Source organism: Odontesthes bonariensis, chromosome 14, assembly GCF_027942865.1.
Source record: "Odontesthes bonariensis isolate fOdoBon6 chromosome 14, fOdoBon6.hap1, whole genome shotgun sequence".
Classification (NCBI taxonomy): Eukaryota; Metazoa; Chordata; class Actinopteri; order Atheriniformes; family Atherinopsidae; genus Odontesthes; species Odontesthes bonariensis.
The window spans coordinates 22,114,083-22,130,668 of NC_134519.1; the positions used below are offsets into that span (position 1 = coordinate 22,114,083).

The following is a 16,586-nucleotide window of genomic DNA, read 5'->3' on the forward strand; positions in this document are numbered from 1 at the left end:
ATAAAGGCGATGTCTTTGTGCCGTTGCCATGGTTTCAGGCTCGGTACAGGAGGGAACATGCCCAGAGGAGCGCTCCATCACTCCCCCTGGTGGAGAACCTGCTGAAGGATAACACAGACGGCTGCGCCCTCACTGCCCTGCTGCACTTCTACTGCCCGCAGGCTGTCAGGCTGGAAGGTGGGTCAAGCCATAACCACTCACCAACTTTTTATTCTTTCATCATATTCATTCCATAAAATTCTGTGTAATAACATACTTAAAGAAGGCAAGAATGACAATGCAGCGAGCTAACAACAAGGATTTTTAGCCTCATCTGGACAGTACAGAGTCTTCTGCTCTCTCTGCTTCTGTGATTAACACAACAAATTTTAACAGGATGCTTGAGACAAAGAGTATATTTATCATCCATCAGCTTTTTTATTCTGAAGTTTTCTCTTGCAAAATAATACTTTTAGGCAGCCTTATGTATGTGAGTGTTTTTTAGGCATTTTCTAGTCTACAAAGTCATATTCTACCACATATTTAAAAAGGGATTAGTCCTGTTGTCAGTCTTTACACACTGTTAATGGTGTTGTTGCACTGCAACACGGATAGGACTTATGGCAAACATGCATACTAAGACGGCAAGGAACAAAGAGGCGTTTCCTCCCAGCTTGCCTGCATTCTGAAAATGCCCCGGGCTCTGGTGTGATTGGTCACGAGTTGTATGCGTCAGAGAACCGTTATAGGAGTTGCTAGCTGGCTGCTGTTTCAAAGATAAACAGCTCTTGTGTCGATTCTCTAAAAACCCTCTGGATTAGATTGAGTTCGCTTGGAAGGTCACACACACACGAGCCAGACGTGAAAGCAAGCTGCGCTTCATTAAGGTTTCTTGCTTGAAGCTTGATTTAGTCTCGAAATAACAGAGAAGTACAATAAAGTTCAGCGGGACATCATGCCAGAGAATTTAGCTGTTGTAATACTCCGTTGACTGTCCCTGCTATGTTCCCTCTTGTCAAACATCCCACACATGCCTGGGCCGGCCTTACGGTACTGAAACATCAGGGGCTAAAAATCCTGATGATTCATCTGGAAGCAGTTAAAGCGGTTACTAAAATGGTGTTGTGAATTGTCTGGAGGATTCTGAGTGATTCAAAATTGCCACTTCAAGTTCCCAAGTAGGGTTATTTTCTTCTCAGCTATTATTTTTAAACATAAACTAAGTCTTATCTTTCCTTGTCTTCCTGTCTTGCCTTTGCTATTATCCCTCCTCCCTCTTGTGTGTGTGTGTGTGTGTGTGTGTGTTCGTGTGTGTGTGTGTGTTTGACCCCTCCCCCGGCGGAGCAGACATCTGCCTCAAAGAGACCATGTCCCTAGCTGACAGTCTGTACAACCTCCAGCTGGTGCAGGAGTTTTGCAGAAACAATCTCAACCACTGCTGCCACTTCAGCCTGGAGGACTTGCTCTATGCACATGCATCAATAAAGGTAAGGAAACCAGCACCCAAAAATATGTGTGTGGAAGATGGGGAGAGTTGTTTTTGCAGCTGAAGAAGGGGTGAAAAGGGTTTTTGGGAGTAGCAGGAGATTATACGAAGGCAAGAACGAGTGACACAGGGAAAAGTTTAATAATGAATGTTAGTGGCTCGGCTTTCATAGGGGTTTTTGTTGTGTGCATGTGTGTGCATTCATTAGAGGCATAAAGATCCTTGTGAAGCACTGAGTATTGTTTCGCTGCTGCGTTATGTATGTTATAATAGCCTTTCTGTGTACGGGTGCTTTCCATGTGGAGATGCTGCACCAGGCCACCCCACTTTACCTCAACCCACTCTCTGCTCAGACAGAGGACAGATTCTGCTTTGAGGAGGTTTACAGCCACGACCCATCTCCGCCTCCCTCCCTCTTTCTCTTTCCTCCACACCCCTCCAGTTTTTACCAGGATACCAAATATTTGAATTTTCTGATCTCAGTCCTCAGACAGAACCCCCTCCTCCCATTTTGTTTGTGATTAATAAAAGAACTACTGTACTGTTCAAGAGCATCTCTGTGCCATGCAGACACCAAAGGCAGCACAGCCAGTGTGGGTAAATAGTATGCAGAGAGCGTGGGCTGAAAACATTCAGATTCAAGTCATGGTCCAAACTGACTGGGACTTTCCTCTCTCCAGTACAGCACAGCAGACCATTTTCACACTCTTTGCTCTGTATTCCTCTGCCTGCATTCATTTCTCATTCACCGTTTTGTTCATATTGTATATTGACTGAATGCTGGTATAATAGTGTTGCAGGGGTCAAGAAGGGCATTTAAAGACTCTGGCACACTGCTTATTCACCACAGACTCACTGCCCACAGAAGCTTAGGCCCCATCCACACGTAGCCGGGTATCTGCTAAAACGAATATATTTTTCTACGTTTGGACCTGTCATCCACATGAAAACGCATAAAAACGCATCGTAAATGAATGTTTTTAAAAACTCCGGGCAAAGTGAAGATTTTTGAAAACTCCGTTTATGCAGCTGCGTGTAGACAGAGATAACCGGAGTTTTGCGTTTTCGAACGTCACAATATGCGCCAAAACAACAACAAATCTGCTTTAAAGTCTAAAGTGCGACCTTTGTTTACTGAAGAAGCATGGATGCCTTGAGAACTGTGGTGGTTATTATTGTGCAGGCGCTGTTTACTGCCTTGATTTTACACGCCCAAGTCGTACTCCCAGAGGAATGGCGTGACAATTTCGCATGTCCCGGTCCTCACTCCTGTCGCTGTCGGAATTATTACGTCCTCATATCGATGGGCAGTCCACTGTCATGCGATCACCTGTCAGTGTGCTCAAAAAAGCTGCGTGCACACTTTATTATTTAGCTGACGAGGGCAGATTGCGCAAAACAGCATTTGGGTTGTCAAGGCAGGTGAAAACGCAGATGTTCGGTTATGTGTGGAAGGAGTTTTTTTCGAAAACGAGGTAATGTGGATACAGATTATTTTATAAACGGAGGGGGGGAAACATTCGGTTTTAAAAATACCCGGCTACGTGTGTACATAACCTTAATGTAAGTCTATTTATTTGATGAGTTATGTGAAGAGAAGTGCTGTTTAGCAGTGTACTCTGCGATGAGTAAATGCAGTTTAGAGGAGTAGAAATCACAGATAAGCTGACTGAATGTTTTTCTACATTTGAAACCATCTGCTCCTGAGCTCACCTGTTTTCTATATGAATTCATTTGTCTTTGATGTCGGTCGCCCACTCGACATATTCAATCTATTTGTGTACATGGGAGAGATTTAAACTATACTCCAGATGTTGTTTTTGGCAGTTTTCATGACATGCCTGGGTTTGATATTAAACAAGTCAGACAATGGAACATGCACAGTTATTCAAGCACACGAAAACACCCATGGAGCCAGTTACTTAGCAACAGTTGGCTGGCTGTGGCCTCGGTGATCTGTCAAAAAGCAGGATGATAGTGCATTTGTAGCACATCTAGCAGCTTTACAGAGATATGTGGGGGGAATGTGCTGCAATAAGACGTGCTGCGTGTGTGACTACAAAATAAAGATGTGTGTTGTCTTGCAGAGTAACTACCTGGTGTTTATGGCTGAGCTTTTCTGGTGGTTTGAAGTGGTCAAACCGTCATTTGTACAGCCCAGAGTCTTCGACCCAAACGGTACAGTCCAGTTTATTAATAGTGTACATGACGGCATTCATTTTTAATGTGTAATGAGTGGTAACTGTTATCTCTAATGAGTCACTCCAGTTTGAATATTGAGAATTGGTTTTCTCCTGCAGCCTGTGAGCCTGTATCATCCTGTAGAGATATGCCTCCTGTGTCCAGTCCCGTCAAACAGAGCTATGCAGACAGACCTCCCAGCCCGGAAAATATCTCCGCAGAAGGTATTTTCAATTGTACTCTGCAATAAATGCTCTATTCCATTTTCTTGACTGCTTGCTTGTGGTACAAAACAATGTCACCAAGTCAAACAAAGTTAAATAACCCATATTGTGCTCACTTTTTGGCTCAAAAATCTTAATTAGGGGTTTACTAGAATAGGTTTACATTCTTTAACATTCAAAAATCACACATTTTTCCTCCGCTACTCTGCATTGTTCCAACATGACTTGTCAAAGCATAACTCTGAAGACCTTTTAAATGCTCAAAAAGCTGTTTAACACGCTGAAGGGAAGGAAAAAGGAAAAGGAAAAGGAACAGCCCAAAAGCAGAATATGACATCTTCAAAATAACTGCGTCGGTTGCGCACAGCACTGTGTTGCATGTCCATATTATGACACTGTGGTTATACAATCAGGATTTTATTAAAGCAGAGTGACAGCCTGGAAATGCTCTAAGTAAGCATGATTTTCAGTCACAATGTCTGATAAGTTTAACCGTCTGACCTTGAGTGTCCAGAAAGGCGCCTTCTAAATTAAATTTATTATTTATTATAAACAGAAAAATACGTGAATGAGAGCAGCTTTGTTGGAAATTCGCCTGTAATCATTTGCACTTACACTGTTCTGTTTTTTTTACAAAAAGATGCAAAAAGATGGACCTTTAAAGCATGTGGGGAGTGCCTCCGCCCATTTGAGTCTAGCTGAGTGTAAACATGCAGTCGTGATTTGACCCCCACCAACAGCAATGTCTGGGTGTGGTTTTGAAAACCTTGATTTCATACCGTTTCAGTGGGACCAATTTGTTTACAAGCATTGTGAGTCCAGTGTTGGTCGGACTAACACAATGTTTAGGTTTTTTTCTAGTGTCATGTACAGAAAGTAAAAAAAAAAAAGAAAAAACAGGAGGTGGAGTTGAAGACAGCTGAATAAAAGCCGCTGTTGTGAGTGTTCGAAGTGAGAAAGATGGACTGGATTAGAAACTGAGTCATCGGGACAATGCCAGAGAGGTGAGACTGAGTGGGTTTGGACACGTGCTGAGAAAATATGCTGGAGATATACTTGAACTCTGGAAGTCTGGAAGAAAAGAGGAGGATCGAAGAGATTTATGGATGCTGTGAGAGACTACGTGCAGGTGGTTGGTGTGATGGAGGAAGATACAGGGGACAGGAAGAGATGGAAACAGATGATCCACTATGGTAACCCTGAAGAGGAGCCAAAAGAGGAAGTGATCACACGGGCAGAGGTGCCAAAATGCCTGTTTAAACAGGTTTATTATCTGTGCAAAAACAACACAGAGTAGTTTAACACAACTTTTACAGAAAAATGTTTCACTACTTCCTTGACCTCGCCCAATAATAAATGAAACATTATTAAAAGCAGCTGTCCGAGCATGAAAGCTGATCTGCAGAAGCGCTGATGTCTTTCATTTAAAACCTAAAGGCCCCCTGGTGGCAGACTTGTGGCTCTACATCGGTTCCCAGGTCGGGCATAACCATTAAGAACTGCAATTGAGTATTTAGCCATCAATACAGCAATGCAAGTTTTAATTAATTAACAAAATGCCTCTGGGATTAGTGTCTAAAAGCTGCAGTGTTGTGCAAATATACCTGATATAGAGTCTAGCAAAGACAGTCTTATCCTTGTATATTTACACACGAGACTCACTGTTCCTCTGTGTGTAAACACATTGGATAGGCCCTTCTCTTTATGTACCCAAAAGCATAATTTGCTGTTGGCTTGTAAAATAAAAAGTCATACACCCCAAGTAAGAAACCTAAAGAAACTGATCTTTGTTTATAACAGGTGTTATGAAGAGATCTACCTCCATGTCCTATGTTGATGGCTGTGTTGGGACGTGGCCCAAAGAAAAACAGTCAGTACAAGAAATTTATCAGCTTGTTTGTTAAGTGGTCTAATTTTTTTTGCATATTAAACTAACAACACATCTCCTTCCCTCGACTTTCTCCAGCTCTTCCTCTCGGGGAATCTCCTTTGAGATTCCCCTGGATGGAGACGCGACGTTGCCAACCTGTGAGGCTCCTTCGCTCCGCGGTATGACTCGCTCAGCTAGTAGTGACGGCCTGGGGTTCAAAGTTCACTATGCATCTCGCGGAGGCATCAGTGTGAATGGCCAGAATAGACACATACCAGAAGAGGAAGAGGACTTCACTTCCCAAAAGCCATTAGGACGGAACAACACATTTTCACTGAAGAGCCAAAGCAGGTACAGATGAGAGGGTAAATGATTGCATATGTCAGCTGATATGTGCTTTTAAAGGAACAAGTATAAACATCATTTATGCAAGTGAACAAACAAAAAAGTTGAATTCTATTAGTGAAAATGTAATTTAATCTAATTGTTTGTTTAGGGACCCTATTTTATGTGCAGAAATGACCTTTTCCCTAAAAAATGCTGTTTATTCTTGACGAAGTTTTTGTAAAATGTCAAATTTGAAGCGTGAAGTTATTTATCTATCAGTTGCATGTCAACATCAGTATTGTCTTTCTTTCATAAAGAACTGCTCAGAGTTCTCTTAGTTCTGAAACAAGATTGAAGGATGTTCAGATACAAATGTTATTCAGCAGGTTTTGTTTACGTAGGAACAAACACTCAAAGCTGGGGGGTCACTGTTTGCTAATTTATCTGGATATTTCTGTAGATACTCCAATGGAGTCCTACCAGACAGCAGCAGCTCCACTAAACACCATGGCAACCACTCTGGTGACATAAGCCCATCAAGTCCCCCAAGCATTGAGGAGGCCCTCAAGATCATCCACAACACAGAAAGGCCCCATGCCAGCCTCCGTCTCGGAGACAACGGCTTCTTTCTTCATGGTGCGGAGCCTGTGGACCCTCCAGGGGCCCAAGGTCCAGGAGACGACCCAGGTTCAGCTAAAGCACGGCTGAATGACCGTGACCCCAACTCCGCATCTACTGATGAAGTTGACACTGGCATTCATGTGCGGACTGAGGACATTCAGAGCTTGGATGAGGACTCTTCCTCCTTGAGAGACTATTCAGATATAGACCCAGACTGTGAGGCCACAACTCGGTCGTGTCCACTGCCCGCCTGTCCAGAGAAGGAGAGAAGCAGGGATGGAGGACACAAAGGGATTGGTGAAGCCGATCTGGAGGAAGAAGGAGGCGATGGAGGTGACTGCGGCAGTCCCTATCCCAGTTCAGCACCCACACTCCCCAGATCACACACAGTCAGTCCCGTCTCATCGCCGGGTGGCTCTGGTGGCCTGGTGCGGATGACGAGCTTTGCAGAGCAGAAGTTCAGGAAGTTAGAGGGAAGAAGCAGTGGAGGAACCACGCCAGACAGTTCAGATCTCAATGTACCATATACACACCCAACAAGAAGCCTCTCCTCTCAGGTTTGTGACTCATTCTGTGCCACTTATTTCTTCAGCAAATAATCTTCAGTTGTAGCTGCTGAGGAGGCAGATTGGTGCTGATTTAATGTCGGTCATCATCACACTGTTTTTCTAGTTCTTTACACCTCCCCTGCCCATCACCTCGCCCTCTCCGGGGACTCCTTCTCCAAGAGACCCCTCCCATCTCATAGCTTCAGAGATGATTCAGTTGAGGATGAAGCTCGAAGAGAAACGCAGAGCCATTGAAGCCCAAAAGAAAAAGGTAAACAGATGTGACGACAAAAGACATATCCAATAGTTTCTTTTCAAGTATGAGCTAAACATTATGTAATAATTCCCAGGTGGAGGCGGCTTTCACCCGGCATCGCCAGAAGATGGGCAGGACAGCCTTTCTGAATATAGTGAAAAGGAAAGGAGTGACAGCCCCTCTCAGCCCCACCTCAGGAGGAGCAGAAACACCTTCACCAGAGGCAGCCACCTCAAAGGAGAGCAGCCGGGGTAATATGGAGCAAACAGAGCGGTGTAAACCAGACGGAGCAGCTCCCAAATCCCCCTGTGAAGATGGCGGTGGGTAACGGCTGCAGTCCTGTTGATGGAGTGTGAAAGTGAAGAGGAACACGTAGCACTTAATCATCCTGTTTTTTTTTATTCAATGTTGGCCCAGTGGCCAATATTTTAAGTGACCTTGGTTTCCCAGGCCATAAGAAAACTCCTATTTACTGATTTATTGACTATTCAGAGCTGAAGCACACTGCGAAACAGAGATTTATTTCAAAGTTTGTACTGCACTTTGCTTTTCTTGTCAATGATTTTGGTCACAGTATTGGAATAACCAACCTGTTTTGTTTGTCGATGGTAATCAGGTGTGACCCCGGGAGAAGTTGACCTTGTGGAATATACACGCTCCATCGAGAGGCTGAACACGTCACTCGGCTTCCTGCAGACAGAGATGCAGCGTTTGGCCCAGCAGCAGGAGAAGATCATGGCCATGAGAGACAACCAGCAACAAGCCTGGGTCATACCCCCTCCTGCTCCGTCTCCACACAGGTATCACTTCATTCCAGTAACTAATAAGGCGGTTTAAATACTCATTTTGCCATCATGCTGTGAGATTCGGTATTTGTTGATTTTCTTTCTTTTTCTTGTTACACAGGCAGCTCCGTGAGTTGCGCAGCAGCAGCGTAACCGGCCGGGGATCAGGCCGAGCCTCGGTGGGGTCCTTATCCCCGATCCTGTCTTCTTCTGGCTCCCCCCGTGCCCCGAATCACTCCCCTGCTGGCATCAAACGAAGACCAGCTTCCTTCCATGCCAGAACATCTCGGACTCCACGTCCAAATGATCTGAAGGTCACCCCCTTCAGCCGAATGCTCAACACCCCCACCTCAGTGGACAGCCTACCCAGGCTGAGGCGTTTCAACTCCAGCCAAACCCAGATCAGCCCTTTTTCCTACCTGGGCAATGATGAGGCACCCAGGGAAAGAAACAGCCAAGACACCAAGGACAAAAAAGACGGCTCTAAGAACAAAGAGGAGGCGGAAGCGAAGAAAAGCGATGAAGAAGCAGCCATAGAGAAGAAAGAGGAGCGGATCGAGTTGAAGCGAGAGGTCAAACAGTCGAGGATGGCAGAGGTGTTGTGTCAGCCGGTGTCTGAGAAACAAGGGGGTGCTGGCGGCCAGGTTCAGGAAGAACCCCAGGAGAGGAGGGACCTGGTGGAGATGAAGCCTCCAGGGCTGAAGCCTCCAGATGGGCAAGGCCAGGAGAGGGCAGGAGAAACAGGTGGAGAAGACCAAAAGATGTGCTGTGGATTCTTCTTTAAGGTGAGCTGGAGCTACAGAGACAGAACATTTTAGTTTCTCTAAAGATCATCTTGAGTGTGAACTGATTTCTGTATTTAAACTAAACAAATGAGGATTTGGTAGGATGAGACACGTGTTTATTTCTGTTGAACTGAATATATAGAATTACGGAGGTACTGGCTTAGTGAATGATTACTTTTTTTTAACTGATTCATGGTTCGAGTCATTTTTCAAGCACAGATGACCAACTTTTGCAGGTATGAGATTTTATAAATAATTGTAAATATATTTGGTGTAACCTCCTGTTTCCACATTTCTAACCCTTTTAGCCAGGTTCGGAATAACCGCCATATAACTGTATCGCACTCGTGCACAGTCTGATAACTTCCCCCTTTTTTTTAAAACAAACTACACAGCCTCATGTTGCTGTGTGCAGGGAGCTTCAACAGGAAGGATCTCTGACTGTGAGCAACCTGGAACAACCTGTGCAGTGCGCTGCTTGTTGAGCCACAGAAACATTGGTGAATCTGGGTGGGCCAAAGACAAATAAAGAGCCTGAGCACAAAAAAAGTAGTCCAATAAGCTTTGATTATAGAGCATTGGAGCATGTTGGCCAAAGGTACTTACAGAAAAAACTCCAGGACTTTCCAGCCTTGGGCCCTACTTTGTCTTCTATTTAGGTTTAACATATTTGGAGATTGTTCTTGCAGGCATTATGGCTTTTTTTTGGGGGGGGGGAGGGGTTAACCAGGAAAAAGTAGCTGTGAAGTTGATGGCGATGGGCTATGGTTCAGAGAAATAGACCTAGTGTCAGAAAAGAGGATAAGGAGAGACAGAACAGCAGCAGTCAGAGGTTTGCAGATAAAGTGGCCTCCACACAGCCTGCCGCAGCTCTTTCCACTTTTCAAACATTATTCATCTTCATTACTTGGCTGTGGGATTTCTTGTCCTATTTTACTGGCATCTCTGCCCCTGTGTTCACTACAGACACACTACGGTGTCCCAGAGAAAGTCCATGAGCAGTAGTGGTGACCTCCTTAACCAGCTACAGTTTTAGCATGTCCCATAACCCTAGTCTGTAAAACTGTCATAAAAGGATGTTTTGTGGCAATTTTGTAATGTGCTGTGCAACGTTTCTCCACCCTTCCCTGAGCAGCTGTGTCTGCTCTCACTCTCATTTAAACTTCACATTCCATACAACAACTTGCCTCCCTCAAGATTTCAAAGCAAGACTTATCCCTCAGCGGGACACTTGTACACTGCAGCCGTACTTTCGTACTTAACTGCAACTTGTTACACGATGTAGTATTTATCTTATGAGTAAACGTTTTTATCGGGGAGGCGTTAAAGGCTCGAACAAACGATTCTCCTCCTCGTATAACCTGAGTTGATGTGTACGCATGTTTTTGTCCAACACCAGGATGACGTGAAAGGTGAAGAGGACATGGCGGCAAAGAAAGCAGCTCTGCTGGAGAAAAGGCTTCGGAGGGAAAAGGAGGCTCAGGAGAAGAAGCAACAACAGGAGCTGGACCAGGAACAGAAGAGGGAAGCTGCTCGGTGCGTCTCCCTGCCTCACAAAGCTCCCAGATTTGCATTGATGCTGATACTCTACTATGCATCTGTTGAACCTGGATTTAGTAAATATTATCTTGCTCTCATTTTCCAGGTTAAAAGCGGAGGAGGAGCAGCTGAAGAAGGACGACGAGAAGGCCAGGAGGGATTACATAAAGCTTGAATACATGAGGAGAAAGCAGCTCAAACTGATGGATGACATGGATGAGGTCATCAAGCCTCGATCTGGAAGTCTCAAGAAAAAGCCGCGGCCCAAGTCGATCCACAGGGACGTCATGGAGTCGTCTATCCCTCCTGTGAGAGCCACAGGTGAGCCGCACAGAGAAACGCATGAGCTAACGCGCACTGTCACTGTGCTACACAAACTGATCCATGCTCGTCCTGTGTGCTGTCGTGGTGCAGGGGTGCGTCCTCGCGGCTTCTCTGTCTCTAGTGTCTCCTTGGCGTCTCTCAATCTGGCTGACAATGACAGAGACCAGTCAGATAACAGGAAGAACAACAGGTAAGACGTAATCTCTGATTTTAAACTTGCTTATTTCTCCCTTTTTTTTGTTAATCGCTAAGAATCAGAAAAACTAATATGTCTGCAGTGTTTAGTCTGTGCTCATAGTTGTTTACGCTCCTGGTCAAACTTAAATAAAGTCACAACTTCCATCCCTGTACTTCCTTTATGCGACAGCCAATGCGTCATAAACCCCGCTGTGATTTTGATGATTGGAATGTCGGTTGATTGAGTTTTCTAGCTTGTGTCTCTATCGTTCATGGAAACTTCATGAACCTGTGAGCTCTGCAGTCTGCAACTTGATTCTTATCTCATCCCTCTCTCCCTTTTCCCTCTACTCTGCCTGCAACAAAGAGGCAACAAAGTAGCTTCTGTCCCAATCCCGTTTTTTTTAAGCTCTCCCAAAGAAAGAAAGGGAAGGTTAGTAATGCTGTGAAAAGATGCTAAGCTGTTGTAGATGTGGCTCTGTGTAGCTATGCTGTAGCTTCTTGTAATTTTTTGTTTCAGCTTCGACAAACACATAAAAGTAGACAGATGTGTCGCTGCAGTGCAGTTATTCCATCAGTGCAGCTTTTGCTTCTCCATTAGGGTTCATCAGATTTGCGCTGCGGAGCTGTTTCCACCTCTTCTTCCTCTTCCCGCCTTTGGCAGTCTTGCTTTCAGCCTTTGCTTTGCTATATTCTCTATGCTTCACTTGCGTATTTACTTGTTTCCTTCACGACTCCTCGAGTTCATCTCTCGCAGTATCTGTAAAGGCAGCAGTGAGACTTTGCTTTGCTTGGCTGAACATGCTTTTCTTGACCTTCACTGCTGAGCTTCATCTTATCTAAGCCTTATTACAGTATGATGTGATGCAAGACAACAGGCAGGGTTTGGAGAATTGTGTCACAGTGTCTGACCTTGTTTCACCACATCTCTGTGTTTGTATGCATGTCTGTATGCATACAATGGCTTTAATGTCTCTCCCATGCCTGTGTCCCTCTGCCTTTTATGTGTTTGTTTTCGTGTTTGTGGGTGTCATTTGTTGGTTTGCGTTGTCTTGTTCCTCAGGCCGGATTCTGCTGGGGGATTTTCTTCTTGTCCTTCGGCTGGTAGTCGTAATGAAGAAAAAGACTGGGAAAATGAATCGACCACCTCTTCCAATCCCTCCAACAATGAGTACACAGGTAGGCACAGAAAGGAACAGAGTAAGTGTTCTGTCTTCCTACCCACTCTAAACAAGAGGGTTTTTAATTTTTGCTATCTCATGCTTCCTTCCCTCAGGACCCAAGCTATATAAGGCGCCGAGTGCTAAGTCCAACAAGCATATCATCCAGAATGCCCTGGCTCACTGCTGCCTGGCTGGCAAGGTCAATGAAGGACAGAAAAACAAGATACTTGATGTATGTAGTGTTTCTCTGTTTCTTCCACTGAAAGGGGGTGTTCACACTTGACAGCTTGAGTTAAATCACAATGACCTCTGCTATGATTTGTCTCAGCAATCATTTGAGGAAAGTTGAACACTGGTACCTGAACATTGATGGGTACAAACCAGCAGCTCCCTTCATATGCAGTAGTTGATTGTTTTTATTTCCAGCTATGCCACTAATTAAAAAAGTTAAGTACAGGCGCCAGAACCACAGTTTCCTTACAGCATATCTTCATTTAACCGTGCAGCAAAGGAGCTCCTGGCACTATTGTGAATCTTTTACACACTGTACTGTTCTTAATGGCCATATATAGGCTTCTCTTTTTCCAGCAAGCTCATTAAGCCCAACGCTCAGCATTGCTTTAGAAGTCTGTAAGCGACAAACAAAATACACGTTAAAGATATTGTCAGTTTATCCATATGACCCTCCTTAGGTATATGTTCATTTGATGAGAAAAACAGAAAATGCCAGTGCGAACTCAGTGTGAAGTACTACTGTGAACACACAAAGACAATCCTGCATTGATAGACATTTTTTTTTTATTTTTTTTTTTGCATGATCCTCTGCAGGAAATGGAGAAATCAGAAGCCAATAACTTCCTGGTGTTGTTCCGGGATTCCGGATGCCAGTTCAGGTCCGTGTACGCCTACTGCCCCGAGACCGAGGAGATCACCAGACTGGCTGGCATCGGACCAAAAGCCATCACAACCAAGATGATCGAGTCTCTCTACAAGTACAACTCAGATAGGAAGCAGTTCAGCAAGATCCCAGCAAAAACCATGTCTGCTAGCGTGGACGCCATCACCATCGCCAGCCATCTGTGGCAGACCAAGAAGCAGGGGACGCCCAACAAACACTCAAAGTAACGCCAGATGGTGGGGGCAACATCTGCACATGCTCCAGTGGAACAGACAGAAGAATTAGCGGATCATACTTTTCATAAGAGGGACACACGCTCCCATTGTGGAAGTTCACAACTGGAATGTGACGCCACTATGAGGCACGAGTGTGTACTTGTAAGCATGTGTTTCAATGTTCTCATGTGCCAAATAAAAAAAAAAAACAAGAAGATAATAAGAGGCGAGCCAATGCCTTACCTAGTTGAACCACTGAAGCACTGAATGTCACGCCTCTCTGAGGCAGTTTGGTTTCTCTAAGTTGATCATGTGTGGCCTTATGCTTGTTTTGTGTCATATGGATGCGCCGTGAGTGTTGGTGTCACTTTGTCTGCGCCAGGTGAAAAAGTGTCTTTGCTGTGCGTACACACAGGTATGGGGTCAGATTACGCCCCCCCCGGCCATTTAAAGGGTGGCCTGTCTGTGATGAGAGGAAGCATTCGTGATGAGAGTTTTGCTGTTATGCAGGCATGTATTTTTGCTTTTATACGTGTAACTGACAAACTTATAAACAGGTCATATTTGTGTATGTGTGTAGAGTGAGGTGCCGAGCAGAGAGTGGGGCACACCTCAGCTGGTGATTGCAATTACCAGTGATCTGAGCACTCCAATTGTTGGAGTGCCGTCAAATGATTCTGGAAAGCACCTGGAATAGACTTTTAATTTATTTCATTTTGATAATGCTTTGAAGATATTTTAAAAAGCGTCTTTCATTTCATTCAGAGAACTGTAATACACTGCGTATATAAGTTGAATTAGTTTGTATATAATGGCAGTTCCCTTCAAAATGAACGAGTCAGCTTGCGGTAGCGTTTGAGTAGCGTTTCTAATTTATCATGTATGTGTATAAGTATGTTGTTTGGGGCCTTTTAATGTGCTACCGATGCAAAGAGTGTGATCACTCGACAGTATCACAGATAACACTTTAATGAGTTGTAGACTAGATGGAAATCCCTCACTGTGTCATCCGTTTGTGCAATTTAAGAGTCATTTTAACAGTCACCATTTGACCATGTTGCAGATACCCAAGACGTCACTTAAATGTGGTTACTGTCGTAACTATTAGATCCAGCTCACCATCAAAGTAGTCCACAGTTATAGTAAATAAAATGATGAACTCGCCTATGATAGCATTTCAAGTCCCCTCCACATCAGAATTGTCATCCTTTTTACTTTACTTTTACCTCGCTGTTGTTGTTTTATTTTTTATTGTGCATTTTCTCAGTGTGTGTTGACACTGTACAGATATATTTTGGCATATAAAAGTATTTTTTGTAATGACATTTACCAGTTGGAAGTGTGTACTTATGAAGCAGTACACTGTTTAAGGACGCGTGTTGAATGCAAAGTATAGCCGAGATGCTTAAAGTCTTATTGAGGCTTTATTGTTGTGGCGTTGTATGAAATCAAGTAAGGATACTGAGATTTCCCCTCACCCCCACCCCAAATCTGATTTCCTTTTTTTTCCAAATAACAAAGTATGCTCAGTTGTTCATGGATTTCCGTTGCTTTTCTATTTCTTTAAGCTTTATTAAAATGTCAGCTATCAACAGTACTCATGGTGCCTTATTTCCCTTTGTGTCCTGACTGAATCATAGTAAAGTGTACTTGGTTTTAAATTTATATTAATGCCAGTTGACATGACATGACTCTCAGTAGAGAGCCAAGTACATAACAAATAATCAGAGATGGTATCATTTAGCTGACCAGCATCTGTCTGTCTGTGTTACTCTCATCGTTGCTGCCCTGGGGCAGAGTCAAGGGGAGGCCACGGCCAACACCCACCTCAGCCTGGTCACCCCCACACAATCAATAGTGAAGTCCCTCAGAGGGGCTACTCATGTACTTGTGAAAGTGGAGTTGCATTTAGAAACTCTGGTTTTACCAGTCAATTAATTAGACTTTCTGATTGTAGTGCGAATCATTTTAGAGTGTAAAAGCAAAATAACTGTAGAAACAATACAAATAAGCATCAGTACAATACTTCTCAAACTCTGTCCACCCTACCTCACCTCCAATCCATCTCACAAAACACTCGTGGACTGTGTATCTCAATATAAGACACTTAAGAAAGAAACACCACATGTTTGTGTCAAGTAAATGTCACTGATTTTCAATTTGAATGAATTGCAAATTCTAAAAGGGTGCAACTGGATAGTGAACATAAATAAAAATATGATGGTAAAACAACTAATAAATTGATACATAAACAAAAATGCAGCTGGAAAGCAGACAAAATGTAGGTGACAGTAAAAAAAAATATACATACCACCTGTACTTAATTCATGTCATTTAAATTCTCGGGACTTTTGTCAGCAGCTCAGAAAGATTCACATTAGAAACTTCTCCCGATATGTTTTGATTAGTCAAGGGTCACATAAACACAGTGTACTTCCACATGCATGAAAACCAAAAATGAGTTGGTTTTCTGTGCCACCATATTGAGAGTAATGGTCTCAGCCTTGCCACCACTGTAAACATTTTTTGGCTCCACTACTGTTTGTACCACAGGAGGATAAAACATTTGTTTTTGGGACAATTTTGAGCCTAGTTTGTGTCTCATGTACACTTTCTTCCAACTGCTACTCCTCTCTGCTTGAGTAAGGTGGACTGGTCCCAAGCTTTGCATGCATCAAATAGTTTCGGGTTATTTGATTTAAAACACTTCATTCAGAAATATGTGCAACACAAGTGCATTATTAACCAAAATGAAAAAAGGTCTGAAATCTGTTTTAATGAAGGTCCTTTTCATTGTTAATTGCTTTGTATCCAAAAAAAAACACGCAAATTTGCCTTTTAACTTTACAATCTGCACAGCCTACATGCTCTATCCTAATGCTGCGAATGTCAGAAAGAGCAGAGAATATTGATCTGTAAAGGACAGACAGACAGACAATGATGCAAGCTGTTGGGGAAACTTTCGTGAGGATTTTGTGTGCACGTGTACTTTCTGGCCAGGCTTTTAAGAGAGCACCAGCTGTTTTTTTAGAGCACTGGAAGCTGGAACAGGAAATCAAGTGACCAAACAAAGCTAATCCCAAGTACAGAGGATATTAATGTAGCACATCACAAATGGCATATTTACATCATCACAAGAACTTATTTATTCCACCGCCTTTAATAAAGGCACGAATATCAGGTAGTTCAGATAAATCTGAGTCTCCCA

General features: G+C 43.6%; 1 protein-coding gene across 3 annotated transcripts in view; it reads left to right on the forward strand.

Moving 5' to 3' along the window:
* Window positions 1–14,970, forward strand: part of camsap2b (calmodulin regulated spectrin-associated protein family, member 2b) — a 34,180-nt gene extending 19,210 nt beyond the window's left edge. Inside the window, exons 5-22 of one of the 3 annotated variants that reach the window (XM_075483588.1) lie at window positions 39–177; window positions 1,327–1,466; window positions 3,553–3,643; window positions 3,766–3,870; window positions 5,671–5,740; window positions 5,837–6,091; window positions 6,528–7,245; window positions 7,361–7,507; window positions 7,587–7,812; window positions 8,109–8,292; window positions 8,399–9,062; window positions 10,462–10,598; window positions 10,708–10,922; window positions 11,016–11,115; window positions 11,470–11,535; window positions 12,166–12,281; window positions 12,379–12,497; window positions 13,094–14,970. In XM_075483588.1, coding sequence (XP_075339703.1) covers window positions 39–177; window positions 1,327–1,466; window positions 3,553–3,643; window positions 3,766–3,870; window positions 5,671–5,740; window positions 5,837–6,091; window positions 6,528–7,245; window positions 7,361–7,507; window positions 7,587–7,812; window positions 8,109–8,292; window positions 8,399–9,062; window positions 10,462–10,598; window positions 10,708–10,922; window positions 11,016–11,115; window positions 11,470–11,535; window positions 12,166–12,281; window positions 12,379–12,497; window positions 13,094–13,390 — 3,789 coding nt within the window. In that variant the 3' untranslated portion in view covers window positions 13,391–14,970. The remainder of the gene's footprint in view (window positions 1–38; window positions 178–1,326; window positions 1,467–3,552; window positions 3,644–3,765; window positions 3,871–5,670; window positions 5,741–5,836; window positions 6,092–6,527; window positions 7,246–7,360; window positions 7,508–7,586; window positions 7,813–8,108; window positions 8,293–8,398; window positions 9,063–10,461; window positions 10,599–10,707; window positions 10,923–11,015; window positions 11,116–11,469; window positions 11,536–12,165; window positions 12,282–12,378; window positions 12,498–13,093) is intronic. The other 2 variants (XM_075483590.1, XM_075483589.1) reach the window with 2 other exon arrangements.
* The last annotated feature ends 1,616 nt before the right edge of the window (window positions 14,971–16,586 follow it).